Consider the following 18,256-nt stretch of genomic DNA (forward strand, 5'->3'; position numbering starts at 1 on the left):
GGCGGGGCGGGGCGGCCGTGAGGGCAGCGCGGCGGGGCCGCTCCCGCCCCGCGCCGAGGCGCCGCCGCCACGTGACCGCGCAGGGCCGGCGGTGGAACATGGCTGCGGCGGCGGGGTGAGTGCGCGCCGGACCCGGCACCTCCGGCAACCCGCTCCCTGCGAGGGGCACGGCGCGGCCGGCGGGGACCCGCGGGGGACCCGCTGGGCCGGGGGTCGGGCAGGCAGGGCATAAGGCTGGCGCCGGGCTGTCTGCGCTGGAGCCGGGGTTCCCCGAAAAGATTTCGGGTTTTGCGCGGGGCGGTGAGAGAGCTGTGAGGGGTGCCACGGGCGGGTCGGCTCGCAGTGCCTCGTCCCCAGCCGTGGGTTATCCTTTAAGTTGTCTTAGGTTTGGAAGTGATGCTTAAAGGTAGCTTGGATTACATAGCACAAGGGTTCTCCCACATTTTATAGCAAAAGTCAGCCATTTCTTCCCGTGCTATAAGAAGGTGCCATTACAAGTGTATCAAAACGAAGGGGGCAGTTTCCACAGTTACCAAGCACGAGTCAGGCTGGGGCTGGGCTGTGACCCGGGTCTCTGCGGGTCCCGTCCGGGCCTGGTGTCCGCAGCGCTGTGCGGACGCTCCCTGCCCCGGCAGCACCTGCCCGGGGCCCCTGGGCCGGCGAGGTAGGAGGGACACGGAGCGGCGCCGGGACTTCAAGCTGTCAGCTTTACAAGGGGCACTGAGCTGGCCGTGAAGAAAATACCCGCTTTATATCTTGAACAGCCGTAGTTGCTTTTACTGTTTGGTTGTATCGCCTATTTCCTTGTGCTGCTGTTACAGCATGGGCCTCTTGCACTTCACATATGGGATGTGGAAACAGCATTGGAAATTGTTTAGGCTTCACGCTGATGTTGATGAATGTGTTGCTCAAAACAAACAAATAAATAAGGCCCAGTCAGTAAACAAGTGATAATTTACTGAAACGTAGTTTCAGTGGTTTCTCATGTTCATTGAAATCTGGATCCTCTCTGTGGGATCTCAGTAGAACAGAAATGGCAGACCCATGAATTTTCTGCTCAAAAAATCCAGAAGTACAAAAGGTTAACTGAAAAATGGTAGGAAACCCAGAAATAAAATAGGATTTTTGATTACCAGTGTGTTCTGGTGGTTGCTTTACAACACATCCAAAATGTTAGATGGATCATATGGCGCCAAAATGTAAGCTCTCTGAAAATACAAAACTTCTGAAGTAAATATTGAAAATCAGCAGCTCCCGGCAAAAGAAAAATATCCTTTAAACAAACAGATGTAGTTTAATGTTCCTAGCTATATTTCACTTGCAGTATAATAAAATAAAAGAGCTCGTCTGTGAGCTTGGGCCTAAGTGATCATAAAAATTGTATGTGACAGCCAGCAGGAAACTATCAGCTACTGTGGGAGGCCTTTACCAGACTGAGCAGTGGTTGAATGCTGGTACCAGACTGGAGAAAAAAATGAAGCTGAGCTTCTCTTGTCCTGTTTTGTTCTTGCAAGTATCCACTTTGACACTGGCTAAGGTTTATTTGCAGAAGCTTGCATAACTTCAAAGAGGCATGCACTACAAAGCAATGCTTGTACCAAATACACTTCTTTATCAAGTGTGTAACTTTACATGAAAGTTTTGGGTTGAGTTTGTGGCTGGAGATGGAGAGTTCTTGTGCTAACAGAAGAAACCAACCTTAAAAGACTGGCCAATGTGTTGTATTAATTCAATCCTGATAATTCTGCTGAAGCAAGTCAAGAGGAGGCCACAAAGTTGATCAGAGGACTGAAGTGCCTCTCCTGAGAAGACAAGCTGAGAAAATTTGGGCTGTTTAGCCTGGAGAAGGGAAGGTTGTGTGTATACTCAAAGCACCTTTCAGTATCTGAAGGGACTGCAGGGAAGCTGGAGAGGGACTGTTCATCAGGAACTGCAGTGATAGGGCAAGGAGTAATGGGTAGAAACTGAAAGAGGGGAAATTTAGGCCAGATATTAGGAAGATATTTTTAACTGTAAGAGTGGTAAGATACTGAAACAGGTTGCCCAGGGAGGCTGTGGATGCCCCAGCTCTGGCAGTGTTCAAAGCCAGGCTGTGCAAGGCCTTGGGCAGCCTGGTCTAGTGGGAGGTGTCCTTGCCCATGACAGGGGCTTGGGATGAGATGATCTTTAAGGTCTGTTCCAACCCATTCTATGATTCTGTGACTTGTGTGTCTTGTGGGATAAAACTGAGTGATTAGAGATCATGGACCAAAATGAAAAGCTTGTAGTTTCTTCTCTAGAGAGAATTTTGTGGCAGTTTTGTTCCAAGGCAAATAACATAGTTTTACACTGCTTACACTGTAATTGCATGTGTATTTGTAGGGTTTATACATTTGTGAGGCAGTTACATACGTGTACCCATTCAATTTATGACAAGTTGTTGAACAGCCAGTCCTGTGTGTGACATTTTTTTCTTGTGATCTTGAGTATTATGAGAGTTCTCTTTCCCAATTTTTATTTGCCATGGAAAGCCAGGTGTACAGCCATACGCCTTTTTGTAAGGCTTAAATTCAGTATTGCCTCTGAAAAGAGCTCTCTGTGTTAGCTGTGGAAAGCTCATGCATGGTTCATGTGTGCCAAGTGACCGGACCTCTGCAGGCAAAGCAGCATCTGTGGGTGTTCTGCCATGTTGTCAGTCCATCCATGGAGGTGCCACCTGGGTGGTTGCAGGAGGAAAAAAGAGAACAAGAGCTGTGGAGGAAGCAAGCTCCTCTAAGTTGAATATTCTCTCTAAAACTTAGCTGGTTTTCTCTGCAGAATTCTAGTTGGGAAGGTAGGTGTATTGCCTGGCAAGCTCCTGCTGTCTGAGGTATGAGTTAACATGGGTGCTCAGCAGAGAACCTGAGAAAAGAGCAGGAGTTGCAGCAACACTCAGCCCAGCCCTCGGGCCCTGCAGCCCTTTCTGCAGGGTCCAGCATGCTCTGTTGTTGTGATTTCTGCAGCAGCCTTAAAACAGAGACCAAGGCCATGCCCCTAAAGAAACTGTGCCAGGCTAAAACAACTGCAGAGGCCATGTTTTGCTGTGGATTAATACTGTGGCATCATATTCAGACAAGGAAGGTGGGATCTGTTACGTCCAAGGAAGAATATGCTTTCACTTAGAGAAAACGTGCAGAAGAACTTTCATTTTGCACTAGAATGCACTTTAGCTTTAGCATTAAGATCCCAGTAAAAAGCACACTTAAAGTGGCTTAGTAAAACTACTGGTAGGAATTGCTGCCTGACATAATTATTTCTCCTTGATTCTCATGTGGATTGTCAAAGGTTTTAAGTGTAATAAAAGCATTAATAGTAGACTTAAGGGAGATAAAAATGTGCCCTTGTAGCTGCTTCCTATGAGCTCCAGAGGGTAGGAATAGGCCTGGAGGAGAGAGGTCAGAGTTCTCTCTTCTTTTCTTTTTTTTTTAAATCACAGAAGATCCCCAAACTTGTGAAGCAAGTAAACTTGCAATGAAGGTGACTTTTTTCCTTCCTTTGAAGCAAAACATGAGACAGGCTGTGCTACAACCTCTGCCTGTTTGGTTTTTTTTTTTAATCAGCAGATACAAAAATCTAAGAGCAACATATGGTATAAGGGTATCTGATGATGTTCTCTCCTCCCTTTTATAAATGTCCCTTAAGGTGAGCATATGATTTCCAGGCCCTTGCATGTACTTCAAGAGATTATCATGCTTGGAGAACAGCGTTTTCAGCCTCTTGTGCATTGCTGAATTACTGAGCCACAGCTTTGTACCTGGAAAGCCTTGCCTGTTTTTAGTTTAAGGTTCACTATCTGGCTCAAAACTTCTGGTAGCTTTTGCTAGGATTTTATGAACTTGCTTCCTTCTTCCTCCGGGCATGGGTACCCCAAAACAAAAGCTTGTGCTGTTCTTCTGGGCTGTGCAGATGTGCTGCAGTAGGTAGACTGCAGCCCTTCTGATGATCACCTGCCTTGGTGCTGGGTTGTCAGGTGTGTGTGTGGGGAGGAATAAAAATAAACACATTTGGGTTTTGTGCACCATCAGCTGAACTTCTAAGCAGATAATTTGAAAATTGGATTAGCAAGAGCAGTCTTTTCTCTTCTAAAATTACTTACACTGTTATATCAAGTAGTTATAAGCAAATAAAATAAAATATTTTATTAGCTCTTTTATGCTGTGTCTGCAGTAAGAAATTATAGCGTTTACATTTCTGAGGTTGATAAAGTCTTTTAGGAGGTTATGCAGCTGTAAATCAAAGGTTACCTTTCAGATTGCCTATGAAAGCTATATAATAATTAAGATGTGGAGCTTTGCTCCTCTGAGGTTAAGTCCTTTGGTGGTTGGTTCATTTCTTGTCATCTTAACATAGTACCAAGTTAACTGCACCCTTCTGGCATCTCCTGTAAAGCATAGCTGATAGAAAGTGACCATCCAGTCAGTCTTGGAGAAGCTGAGGTTGAGGGACAAATTGGACTTAAATCACAGGATTTTATGGATAAATTTTATTGATCATCTCTAATACTGAAGCTCCAAAGCACAGCTTTGCTATATTAAGCATAAAAACCCACCCCCAAAACAAACTGCTTTTAGATTCTTCTCGTATCATCTGGTTAAACTCCTCCCTTTGCTTCATATTGTACAAAAGCTATGGTGTTTCTACTGGTAAAGCTCCAAAAAGTGCACTTATGGATCTGAAACAATGTGAATGAATCAGCCACATATTGTTGAAGTACTTTCAACATCTGGAATTACTTAATAACAGCAAGCTCTCTGCTTTTAAACTGTATTCTCACAGTTGCAGCTCCGTTGAGTACAATCTTTCAGAAACTTTCTGGGCTGTCTCAGCACATTTGAGCCGCCTTAGGGACAAGTGGTGGTACCCAGTACATGCTCCTGTGGCCATGTGTTTGTGTTCAGTCACCTGCTGAAGCTGCTTATGTGCATGCAAGAATAAACACACATACATAAAAAAGAGATTGGCAGGTCCTGTGTGAGTATGGGAAATGCTGTTGTCCTGTGTCTGCTATCCATGATCTTTTCTCTCCACTCCCTGTTTCAGCTACTGAAAGTTTTCCAGAAGGACTTGCTGTAGTTTGCTAGACTTAATGTAAACTTCCACCTCTGTTTTCAGTAACTCAGAACTAATTTTCTTCCCTCCTGCTTTGCCTCTCCTCAGCTGACACAGGCTGTAGTCACTTTGTGTTGTGTTGCCTGTAGGGATGTAGTGAGTCACGTGCCGTGGGTTGTAGCTGCAGCCAGCCTTGTCTGCTGTTGCCATCTTTTTCCTTTGGTACTTGTGTGAGCAGTGCTTGATGGTTGCTTGCGAGCGATGCGTGTGTACGACCTCTCTTCTCCGTAAGTGATAAGCCTCTTGTTAGTAGTGTTGAACTAAACTAAAGTAATGAACACTGTGCATCTAAATTGTGCTAACCACTGTCTTTGCCATTAATTGTCAATTAAAAAAAATCTCTTCTAGACCCTCCTTTTGGCTGGGGAATGAGACTTTGAAAGTGCCTGTAGCGCTCTTTGCCTTGAACAGAAGACGACTGTGTGAACGCCTGAGACAGAATAAGGATGTCCAGAAGAATTCAATTGTTCTGCTGCAGGGTGGAGAAGAAACCCAGAGATACTGTACTGATACTGGTATTGTGTTTCGCCAGGTAAGAGCTGAATCAAAACTTCAAATTGAGAAACTCTCTTCAACTGCGTGAATTTTTAAATTATTTAAAATTCTTTTCCCTTTATCTCTCAGATGTGCATTGTCTTGCTTCACTTAAATAATTTGCCTTCTTTATAACATTGCTTCTTCAGCTTTGAGTTGCTCTCACTTTCAGTGCTTTAGTGCAGGCTCATTATCTGGTTTAAAGGGCCTAAACCTGTTTAAGGCCTTAACTGCTCATGAGTGTTTGAATCTAACCTTGAAGACAGCAGTGGAATATTTCTTCATTCTTTCAATCTTGTCTGTGACTCAAACAACAACCTAAGCTGAATTAATTAATAGAAAAGTATACTTATGGTTTTATAAAACAGCAGCCTATCTCTTGGAATTTACAATGTGTCTTCTTAAATTAGACTCTTATGTGCCCATGTGTTCTTCTGTCACAAATAGAACTTAACAAGTTCTGGGGATGTTGGTGTAAAAGAACTCAAATGATGCATATCCCATATCCTGCATGGTTTCTGCAGCACTTTGTTTTGTGAATTTAATTGAGCTGTTGTATGTTATGAAGAAACAAACTCAGTAAATTCTACTTTAGATAGCGCATATCTTAATGTAGTTATTAGTCTGGTTTTAGAGGAGATGCACCTTTCAGGGCACTAGAGCATACGTCTGTCCTTACCAGACTTAAATCCTGTGTTGTTAGGTATTTTGTTGTTTGCTTGCTTGCTTGTTCTTAAAATAACTCTTGGCTAAGGGCTGTTCCTAGTGCAGCTTCCTTTTCTCTAGGGAAGGCTGGGTTTTCACTTCAGCACTCTGCTTTTGCAACCCAATGAAGCTGCACTCTGCTTTTGCCTTGTCTCTTGTGACGTGATTGTTTCTCCCTGATAATACATTCCCTAATTCTAGATTGGAAGAATGTATTTTAATGTGTAGTGTGTGTTTATTGTGCTGAGTTAACCTGCTTATGGTAGCTTATTAATCTCTGATCCTTTCCAGTTGCCAACAAAGAGATTTGTATTATTCTAACCTAAAACTAACCAGTCTGAAAAGGTTTAGACCTAAACCACTTCTTCCCCTCCAAAAGCAAGAGAGATCTCTTCCAGATATGTGGAAATAGAAATTAATATGTACTGTAGTGCATTTTTAGAGCTGGTAGAGGTGAGGTCTTTCTTCTAAGAATATATTTTGTTTTAACCTAGGAATCTTACTTTCACTGGACTTTTGGAGTAACTGAAGCAGGCTGCTTTGGAGCAGTAGATGTTGATACTGGAAGAAGTATGCTTTTTGTTCCACAACTCCCTGAAAGCTATGCTGTTTGGATGGGAAAGTAAGACCTATCTTTTAACTACATTCCAGTGTATCTGAGTACTTCATATGACGTAACTGTCTGTAGAGTTCCAGCGCTATGTCATTTAATCAGGTTCTACCAAATAATGCAGTGTGAATGATATGTACATAGAGTGATACATACAGAGATACAAAACATGATCAGTTGATAGTGATCATCTGATATGGAATGATCTGCCACCGTTTGGAAAACAGTACCCTTAGAATTGGAACCCATGAATCTCATGGTATCTCTGAGAGGAAGGTGAACCATAAAGAAAAGTCAGTATCTTGTGTTAAGCCCAAGGAAGTTAAATAATAAAGCAGGCTTTTTCAAGCTGCTTTGCCAGTTTGCAGCAGCCTTAGCTAATGAAGCTTTTTGAATGGCATAAGGTAGTTTAGCCTCTCTGATAGTTTTTTTTTTTAAATGAACTCACAGACTGGGAAATGTGATTTTAACGCTATTCTATGAGTATGCCATAAACATCTCTCCATCCACCTGGGGAGTAAATACTGCACAGTGCCACAGTAGTGGAGGAATTGATTTATTTATGCATTCATTTATTTTCTCAGTCTTAACTGTATTTATACCCTCTACCAAACTGTAAATTTTTGTATCATTTACATTGTCTTAGAGCACTGGATTGCTTCTAATTTAAACTTTTGACAAGATGCTTCACTTCTAATTGAAGCTATCACTTATATTTTAATGCTAATTTTGGGAAAAGGAAAACAGTTGTAACTGATCCCATGTGCTGAATTGTGCCAGACCATATGGTAGGGCATGGCTGCTGTCTTCTCAGAGAACTTACATGAATATCACTGTCTCAGACCTGTCTGGGGACTGAAATTGTGATGGCATAAAAATCTGCATACTGCTGTCTGAAATATTTTAGCTGCAAGCCACACCTGTCTGGGATGGCAGGTTCTGTAACCCCCATGTGTACTCTCAAATCTGTTCCCACTTGGTGCTTGTTCCCACTTACAGACAAAGTTTTTTCCTATCCTTGAGTTCTCTTCTGCTAGTTCAAAACAGCTATTTCATACCCTCACTGATTGTGCCTAATCTAAAAAAGCTTAAAAATATTACTGAAATTTCAGCATCTCATTTTGCAATCTCAAACAAAATATTATGGTGTTTATAATTAGTGGCCTTTTTGATTTGTTTGTGCAGTGTGGATACAAATATGCTGCTAGCAAGAATTTTTCTTGCTTCTTTCCAGTCCCGTGAGATATTTTTCTCTCTCACGGAAGATATTAGTAGAGTTCTATAAGCTATGAACACCTGTGACCTTGCAAAACCTTTGTTTATAGTACAGTAGAAAAATATTTTGACAATGGATGTTTTAGGATTTTAGCCAGTCACCCCAAGGGGTGGCTGATCCTTTGACCAGTTAGACTATGAAGAAAAAAGTCCATAAAAGACTTGTAAAATAATTAAATAAAGGAGTCTTGCTGCACAATTCCTGCCTGCTGGATCTCTCTTCTCCTCCCTACCACTGCAGGATACCACAACAGTGCAGCGCTTGTTATCTGTCCATTTGCAGAATTACACGTCTAGTTAAAAGTGGTTTATTGTCATTGTGTCCTCTTGCAGAGTATAACAAATAGTCTTTGTTGTTTTCTAAATTCTTCTCCTTACCCTTCCTGAATCCCTCTGTTTTAATCTTGTTTTCTCTTCTGTCAGCCGTGGTCATGTACTTTTTCTGCTTGTCAGAAGGAGGATGGATGAATAACTCATTTGTGAGTCAGTAGCGGTTCTGCTTCGTAAGTTGGTTGGCAGTGGGTACTGCACACAGCTAGGGATTGTGTTCCTTCCCAGAAGATTCAATTTTAAGTCAAAATTAGCACTGAAAGAAACACAAGTAAGTATGCCTTCCATCCACTGCAGTTTATCTGCTGCAGTTTGCCTTGGAAGTGCTTACTGCTGTGCCTGTGGAAGGTGCTATCTACCCACTGGAGAAACAGTCATTTACTATCAGTGAAGCAGAAATCAGTGTAATGTGTTGTGTGGTATTTGTGAGGTTGGTGTCTTACAGAGATCTGCAGCTGGTCTGCTAAGTTCATAGCACAGGGTGGAGTTGCTTTGCCCGGTGTTTATACTGCTTTCTATTTAAGACAGATGTGGGAATTTGTGAATTTAGGCAGAAACACATTCTCTAAAAATTAATGCAAAAGGCTCTTTACTGTTATGCCTTCACTTCTGAAGAACACATATTTGAGTTGCCTTTGAAGCATAGCATGGATAATGTGTCCTTCAGAAGGGTTAATCTTTTTACCTTGAAGTAATACAAAAATGGGTCTTTTTGACTCCATTCAGATTGCAGTCTTAGTTTGGCCAAAGCCAGTGCAGTGTCTGAGAGTGTTTAGCTTGGAGATCAGCAGACCATAAGTTTACAAATGAGACCATGAACACTGCAATTTTTCCAGCCTCACCACTGCACTTGTTTTTATGAGTGGTGCTGCATGCTGAGGTGGTGCCTGGGAACTCTGCAGAACAGGTGGACATGGAGATGGTGGATGCACCACTCTGGGCTGGGGGGAGCTCACAGCCCAGCACTAAGCAGTACTGGTGTTGAGGGTGACTACCACTTTGGAAGTGTTACCGAGCTGGTAGGGCTTCATGCTGAATGTGTATGCTCTGAAGATTTGTAAATAGTTGTAAGGTTACCTTTCAGAAGTCCTTCAAGCTAAAATAACCTCTGCAGTTTTAAAAGGAAGGAGAGATTTAATTTAACTCGCAGACTATGGACCTTCTCCAAAAAATCCCCACAGCCTTTTAAGGTGGCAGTTGCAGAATTGTTATGAGAGTAGTTGTAGGACTGGTGGTCCTGCGTTCATGGAAGGGATCGCAACAACGTTGCTCTGTTTTTAAATTATGGGTGTGGGCATTTCTCCAGATGCTGGGCCAGCCAATTTCTTACTTGTTGGCTGGAAAAACCTTTTCAAGTAAGGGAACCACTTTGCCTGCCTCTTGACTTGTACCTCTGCCCCTGTCCCTCCATCATTTGTAAGGCAGACACACAGACTCTGAGAATGACTCTGAGCTTAGTGGGTAGCTTTTCTGCTCCAGAATATTTTTCTATTTTTAACTTTAGAAGGAAGAGTTTAAGAAATGAGTCCAGTAATACAGGATTGTGATGAAGGCTTCAGAAGTGTAACTGTTTTGTAAATGCCCCTCTTTCTTGGTACAGTCTTACCTAGTCAAGTTTGTGGTGCAAGAAAGCTGTTAGCAATCATTTTTGTTCCTAGAAAGCATTGAGTTGGTATGACTGCATGTCTTCACAAAGACTTCAGTTTTGCTAATTAATGCTGCACCTGCTATTTACCTCCTTAATTATAAATGACAGTACTAGTCAGTGTGCTGATTAAAGGTATTTTATAAAGTAAAACATGCTGTACAGCAGCTGCTTTATGTGGCGAGCATGCCAAAATAACTTAATAGCCTTTGCACATAGAGTGTTTTTAATGGAAGACAAAAAATATTTAAGCGTTTTCGTGCTCTAACATTAGAAATGCATATTAAATGTATTATTGGCCCGAACAGTAAAATAGTACTGTGGTGCCTAATTTCCTGTGCGGTTTCCTGGGTTTTCTCTGAAGCTCTGCTGGATGACTGGTAAGTATTGCAACTTTAATCCAGCATTGCACCCACTATAAGTAATGTTTTTCCATTAATTTGATTGAAAGTTGTCTCTGTGTTCAAAGTTGAACCTTGGAGTAGCACTTGGAGCTGCAAATTTATTTCTCAGTGACCTAATGAGGAAGCTCTTTAAAACACTGTCATAAATTTTAAGTAGGTTGCAACTGAAATCAACCTTTGGTTTTGGTGATTACACTTGACTGACATCAGCAAAGCTGAGTAGTTTTACTGCCTTTTGAAAAAAGTACAGAAGTGTATGGTTGGGGTTTTTTGTTTGTTCGCTTTTTTCCCCTTAGCACTTTTGTAAAAGAAAGTAGCCTCTCAGTCTGTGGGGGCTTTTACCTTTCTTTTCTTACAGACTTTTTGTGACTGTGAAAACTAGAAGCTAAGAAATTGATTTCTTGATCTCTTCTTCTTAATGGAGATTGGTGAGATTTTGTGGCATTTGTATTTTGAATAACTGTGAGTATTAAATCGTGCACAGCATGGTATGTTTATCTGACTGTATCATGGTGACAGAGACTGGTGCACTAATTACCCTTGGTCTGGCGATGAGACAGCAAGGTGTGTGGAAGGGAAGCTGACAGTGGAGACAGCTCTTTGGAAAGATAGTGCAGTGTGTGGGGGGGTTATAGGGAATGAACTCCAGATTTCCTTAATTGCTCTTCTTGATGTACATTTTGCAGGAATGAAGGACGTCTTCTACAGGAGTTTTATTAATGTGGAGCATACAGGTCCTCTTCTCCACAGCCTGCTCCAGAGCTATGTGTTCTTTGGTTTTACCTTCCAAACTGATTCACCATCTCCTGCTTTTTTTATTGTAATTTTTTCTCTAAAATGAAATACGCTTTTCTTTTTCTATGTCTCTCAGTTTGGTCTTTTACTGTAATTTTTCCCTTCCCAGTACCCACTGAATCTTTATTTTGCTTTTTAAAAAAAACCCCAGGTTTTAATCACTTTAGGTTGTCTTATTACTGTTCAGTACCAACTGGCATTGCAGTTTATCTGAAAGGTTTGTTACCATCTGGAAATGTCCTCTGTGGATCTCAAACATACTCAGTTCTGCTTCTGTTTCTGAGTAGTGTCAGAACTAATTTCAATCTTTGCACTATCCCACTAACCAAGACTTGCAGTCCATTTCTGTTTATTGCTTTAACTTCTGGGAACATCAGTGTAAATTGACACAGCACTTTTCAGTGTGGCAGTTGGAGGGTTTCCCACCCTGGGGAATGCTCATCTTTTTATTTATTTATTTTTATTTTCTGCTTTAGGCTTTTCCATTTTTTATTATGACTAGTCATTTGGTTTCAGGTTACATTGTAGTGTTTCTGTCCAAGCCAATTTGAGTTGATTTTGGAGAGTAAACAGTCTTGAGAGAGATTTTTGTCAAATATTTTGCTATTATTCAGATAGTACATCTGTTGCTTTACCCTTCATCTGATCCTTTCAAAACTGCACAATAAAGCTGGGCCTTTGATTGACGAGACTTACTTGTGTAATTCTCCAGGCTGCTTATTTTTCATGATTCCAGTTCTCTCCCTGGTACAGTGATTTCCATTTCTTGTCCCCCATTCATTTATTATTGTATGTTATAAAATCACAGAATAGCCTGGGTTGGAAGGGACCTTCAAGATCATTAAGTTCCAAGCCCCCACCATGGGCAGGGACACCTTCCAGTGTCCCAGGTTGCTCACAGCCCCATCCAGCCTGACCTTGGACACTTCCAGGGATGGGGCAGCCACAGCTGCTCTGGGCAGCCTGTGCCAGGAACTCAGCACCCACACAGGGAGGAATTTCTTCCCAGTATCCCATCTAGCCCTGCCCTCTGTCAGTTGGAAGCCATTCCCCCTTGTCCTGTCACTCCAGGCTCTTTGTCTTGGTTTTGAAAGACAGGTGTCTGCTAAGGAAGGCAGAAGCCCCCCCTTGAAGTGGCAGATATAACCCCTTTTCCCTCTAAGTTATTATATTTTGAAATCAAGGGCCTTTAGGCGAAGATGTGGGAAATAGGAATAACAGTTCTTTACTGTTATATATCTATATGTGTATAACCAGTCAAACAAACAGCAATACCTATGGCAGTAACAGCAAACAATCACAAACCCAGTGCCAGCCTTCTCGGCTGCCGGGCCCTTTCCCCTCGGGTGCAGTTCCGCTCGCAGCCGGCAGGGGCGCTGGCGGCTCCCGGTGAGCAGGGCAGGTGCGATGGTTCCCCCGCGGCTGCAGGGGGCGCTCCGGAGCGAGCTCGGGGAGCACGCGGCACCGGTGCCCCGGGATCCCGGGAAGGGATGGAACAAAGGCTTCACAAACCCCTGGGCAGCCGATCCCGGTGTCCGGCCGGACCCTCGGGAACGGCAGGCTGGAACAGCAGGCTGGAACGGCAGGCTGGAACGGCAGGCTGGAGCGGCAGGGACGAACGCAAATCCCGGGTGGCAGGCGAGATGTATCCAGATGGGAGAACCCCACGGAGGCCCAGGCAGGCAGGGCGAGCACGGCTACAGCGTAACGAAAACTCGAAGCAGCAGCGGGGCAGGGCAGCCACAGCCCGGTCTCCAGCAGGGCAGGGAAAGCGGCTTTTGGGGTCCCGGCGTTGCTTCCAGCAGGAAGAAAGAACGGCCAAAAAGAAAGAAGCAGCAGCTCCTTTCTCTGCAGCTTCTCTCTCCAGACGCTCAGAGCGAACTGACCCCACACCCAGGTGTAGACAAAGGAGTAGCCAGGCCCGCCCCACCCCCCTTTTTGTCTTTCTTAAGTACAGCTATTTGTCCCCTAGCAACATGCATATGGGAGAAAATTCCTTTAACAGAAAAAAAACTAAGACTAAACTGAAACCCCAACGCTCTTGTAAATAGACTTTCTCCATCTTTCTTGTTGATCCTTCGGGCACTGGAAGGCTGCAGTTAAGTCATCCTGAAGCTTCTCCCCTGCAGGCTGAACAATCCCAGTTGTCCCAGCCCTCTGATCATGCTGCTGCCTCCTCTGGACTCTCTCCAGCAGCTCTGCAGGTGGGGTCTCACCTGAGTGGGGCAGAGGGGAAGAATTCCACCATCCTCTGCTGCCCACACTGGGCAGTCAGCCCAGGGCACAGGGGTTTCTGGGTCCCAGCACACACAGCTGGGGTAGGGCCAGCCCTCACCCACCAGTATCCCCAAGTCCTTCTCCCAGGGCTGTTCTTGACCTGTTCATTCACAGCCTGAATTGGTCCCGAGGATTGCCCCAACACAGATGTAGCTCCAGCACGTGGTCTTGTTAAACCTCATGAGAATCCCATGGGCCTGCTGCCCAATTTCTCTGTGGATAAAAATTACATTTTCAGTATAATTAATGTCTGGCTTGCTCTTGCTGCTTTACTGACAATTGTTTGCTCTAAAAGCACTGATCAAATGCTTAGACTTCTCAAATGCTCAGTTTAGTCATTGTCCCAGTATTCTCACTGTCCACAAGCCTTGCTTGCTCTGGGAGGAATGTGCGTTGTTTTTATGACTTTTACTTCAGTAATTATTTTTATAAATCTTTGCTTTCTTACTGCTTTCTTCAACACCTTAAGTTTCTTGTTGAGAAGGCTTGAAACCATAATAGCAATTTGTATCAGTCCATTGATTGGCCGTCTCTACCAGCATACACCTATAAGTGAATGCTCGAGTGTTAAAAGTGCTTCTTTTTCCTCTCCTCTTTTTGATTCAGGCATATTGAGAAAAGAACCAGCACTAAGCAAATCTGTTTGACGATGCTCTACCCGAGTTTTTTAATATCCGGATGTGGCTTCAAACCACAGAATGAGATAGCACGTCTCATTCCTGTGGTGTGACAGGGAATGTTGATAACTCCCACCAGGCATTTCTTATTTTATACTTTATGTAATGTGCTACCAGGAGTACCGAGTTCGGTGATATAAACTCCTGATAACATTTTGAAGTATCAGAGAATCTAAGGGGTTTTTTTTATCAGGCATGCCCTGTGTTTTTCTTCAAAAAACCTGCTGCTGGTAGGAAGGTGAGCTGCAGCAAAAGAAATGTCCGTGGGGGTTTGCCAGCAGTGCTCCAACAAGGCTCTGCACCGCCACACTGCCTTCTGCTGTGCCACTGCCTGGCCTGAGGGCAGAGCTCTCCTTCTTGTTGCCCTGCATTTGGGAAGGTGCTTCAGTGAAAAAAATCTCAAGTGAAATACCTACAGTGGTTCCTCTATTCTTGCACTTATAAAATTCCACGTTCTTAGCTCTTGATGTTAACTGTTTTCCTTATGTTTTTTATTCCCTGTGACCTCTATGCTCAGGAAGGACTCCCTGAAAGAGTGTGGTCTCTGTTGATAAACAGAAAAGAAAAAACAAACCCAACTGTTCTGTTAAAAGATGTTAGAGAAATGTATCATTAGTATTAGTGCTTCTTAAAAGCTAAATGTGAGTGTAAAGCAGGCAGACTGTGTTTTACTGCTGTGTACCCCTTGCTGGAGGTCTGGCAGTCAGAGCAGGTAGCCACAACCCCAGTCCTGGGGGACACCAGATACTTCTTTGTCTGGCAGGGGCAACGTGATGCAGTGGATAGGGCACTGTGTACAAGGGTAGATTTTGTCTTTGTGCCCATTGAGTTGTGTCAAGTTCATTTAATTTCTTTGTGGTTTAGCTTTCCTTACAAGTTGTAAAATGGGAATGTTACCATCCCCTTCCTTCTTAAAGCTGTTCAAGTCATCCAGTGCTGCTGTAAAAATCAGTGCTGCTTCGTCTCATTCTCTTACTGATTAATATGGGAGCTGTGAGACATGCTACTCACATTCCAGAGCTTGCTATAGTACTTTCTTGTGGGATACTAGGTATTACTTGTTTCCCCTCTAATATTGGTGTTTTTCCAAAGTACAAGCAGAACATCTGCTATTGACATATTCGGTGTGTAACTTTCTTTGTTAAGAAGCTTGAATTGAGACCAGTGTTTGAGTGGAACACTTTCTATATAGTGACCTAGAAATTACACTTAATATCTTAACCACTATAATTCTTGTGCTCTTTTTATTTGAGAAGAGAGCTTTCTAATGAGTATTTGTCATCAGTTTAATGCTACAAGACTATCTTTTGGGGATTTCAGTGTGTAAACATTTCCTTAGTCACATTTCTCTCTGTATAGAGCCCTTGACTCCAAGGAAGAATTTTATTTGCAGAGAGAAATAAAGCAAAGGTTACCAATTGCAAGTTTTCTGTGTTTTTGTCGGGTAGCTCTTGATAGTATCTCTTAAATGTCTAATTGAGATACTGCTGCTTGAGGTAGAATTTATAGAAAGTCTAAAGAACTGTTCATCTTTTGGGAATACCTGTAGTGGGAATAACTGAGCAGGAGCAATGAGACTGTATACTTGAAGCAGATGAAATCGGTAGGTCAGTGTTTGGCTTTTACTAGCACTAATTGTGACATTCTCCTCGATACTTTATTTCAGATATCCTAAGTCCAATGGCCTGTATTCTTGCTCCTAGTTATTTGGATTCTGCATGATCTGTGTGTAGCAGTGGGAAGTCCAGTATCACATACCCAGCACCTTGTGTCCAGCTTCATGCTTGTGGACTCTACTGTTCTGCCCCTCAGACAGGTGGGGCTTCTCTTACTTGTTTTCCAGTTAGATCAGGTTCAGTTGTCATCTTCAGCTTGATTTCTTTTGAAGTCAGTTATTTTCTCAGAATCCATCTTATTGTCGACTGTATCAAAAGGAGCAAGGAGTCTGATTTTCCATGTGTACAGGTCGTTTTGGCTTTCAAAGAACGTAGCAGCAATCTAGAGAATTGTGGAAAGGGAGTACCATTAAGGTAGTCAAAACATTGCTGGAGGCTGTCTGTGATACCAGCAAGCCCGTTAGTACTGTTTTGTTTTAAATCTAGCTTGATGCCTTTTAATCTTCTTGTTTGAGATAGTGAAATTCCTTTGGAATATAAAGGTGATGGCATTTTTTTGGACAAAATCAGGAACATCTGCTGGTGTCTTGTAAAGTGTGCTGTGTTGTTCTTCCTAGCAGTCCTTGACACTCTCTTGTTTGGTTAATGCTTTGCCATCTGTTAACTTGATGATATTGTAATGAGAAGGGAGTTTATTGGTGAATCTCTGACAGCATTAAAACATTGCTTTTGCATCCCTTTTCGCCTTAACATTTTCTAATGTATTTCTATTCTTCTGCTTTAAATTTTGCCAGGGTTGTTATTCTGTGTCTGCAGTCTCTCTGAAACTTGTACTCTGCTTTAAGCTCATTCTAGCAAGGACTGAGAAATGAGTTGTTGACTGTGTAGAACTTCAGTTGCTGAAGATTATGCTTGTCCAATTTTCTCCTTGTGCATGTGCTTTCCCTTATTTAAGTGAGGAAAAATGTGATGTAACTCATGCCATGACTTGCTGGCAGTAAGTGTGTGCATGCTGCAGTGCCACGTACAGGCACTACCTGCAGGATAATGTAGGCATTTAATTTGCTCAAGACAAAGTGATTTTGCCATAAAGTGGTGTTTTATATCTGTTACTCTGAATGTGAAAGTCAGGGTTGAATGGAAGAAGCAGAAAGCTTTACTGTGAAGTTCACTAGTTTTAGCCTTTCTGTCTCAGTGCATCAAGAATCATCCTCTCCTTATTTTGTGATACAAGCTTGGTATATTTTTCATGTATTTTAGGCAATAAAACTTGTAGAACCTATTAAGAGAGTACTGTACCCTGAACATTATTGTGTAGAAGTCTTTGTTATTGGTCTATTCTGTTACTGTTCCAACCGTGTTAATTCTAACTTTTAATTACTGCTGGTGAGAATATCACTTTCTGGTATTTACCAGGAGCTGTGGATCCAAAAGACAATAAGACTTGTGGATCTGTATTTTAATTGTAGGAGAGAGTCTTTAGCATGGAATGTTGCTTTGTGTCAGTACTTGCTGTCTTCTTCCCTGACATACTAGGAGTTCCTCAAAATGGTTGTTGACTGGTTATTTTGAGCTTCCTACTGCTCCTTTTAAAAAAACACATTAAGTTAATACTGTTGGTTTTTGTTGGTTGGTTGGGAGTTTTTTGGTGGGGTTTTTGTTTGTTTATTTGTTTGTTTTTTGGCCTTTTTGGCCTTTTTTTTTTTTTCCTAAAGCCAGATACAGGTATTAGAAATTGTAGGTAATTCTCATTGTTTGCCCTAATATACGTTCAATGATAGCATGTGTGGTCAGCCATCTGGAATACTGCTTTGTTGTCTGTGCCACTTGATATTAAATTAATATTTCATTTTGCAGAAGAGCAGTTTCATCACATTGGTGCTTATTGTAGGCTACACCTATTGCTTTCTTTTATAAGTAACAGTGGAGTAAGACACCCTTCTTCCATAATAGCTGCAAAACACAGACAAGGCCAGATGTGAGGACTTAAAGAATTCTCTGAAACCATTCAAATCATTACAATAAGGGTGTATAATTTGTTTAATATTCATAGTGAACATACCGTTTGGAATATTTTTTTCCCCACATGAGTATTTTACATTCGAGGCTATGCAGTAAGATAAGTAATCTTGAACTAGGAACTCCAACTGAAATGCTGAAGAAAAGCTAAATCAGACTACTTCAGGAAAAGCTGAATTTCATTTTAGAGCTGATGCACTGTAAAAACTAAAAACTGAAAATCTGTCCTAGAAGCATTGAAA

The 18,256-nt window shown here is 42.4% G+C and overlaps 1 protein-coding gene across 3 annotated transcripts in view; it reads left to right on the forward strand.

Annotated features, from left to right (window-relative positions):
* The first annotated feature begins 21 nt into the window (after positions 1–21).
* PEPD (peptidase D) overlaps positions 22–18,256 on the forward strand; it is a 144,808-nt gene continuing 126,573 nt past the window's right edge. The window contains exons 1-3 of one of the 3 annotated variants that reach the window (XM_042027690.1): positions 22–115; positions 5,476–5,659; positions 6,861–6,988. In XM_042027690.1, the coding sequence (XP_041883624.1) occupies positions 99–115; positions 5,476–5,659; positions 6,861–6,988 (329 nt within the window). In that variant the 5' untranslated portion in view covers positions 22–98. Of the gene's footprint in view, positions 116–5,313; positions 5,355–5,475; positions 5,660–6,860; positions 6,989–18,256 lie in introns of those variants that run through there. The other 2 variants (XM_042027689.1, XM_042027691.1) reach the window with 2 other exon arrangements.

The sequence above is a fragment of the Corvus kubaryi genome, unplaced genomic scaffold, assembly GCF_017639235.1.
Source record: "Corvus kubaryi isolate FWS band 111438036 unplaced genomic scaffold, C.kubaryi_AGA036_p1.0 37300, whole genome shotgun sequence".
Classification (NCBI taxonomy): domain Eukaryota; kingdom Metazoa; phylum Chordata; class Aves; order Passeriformes; family Corvidae; genus Corvus; species Corvus kubaryi.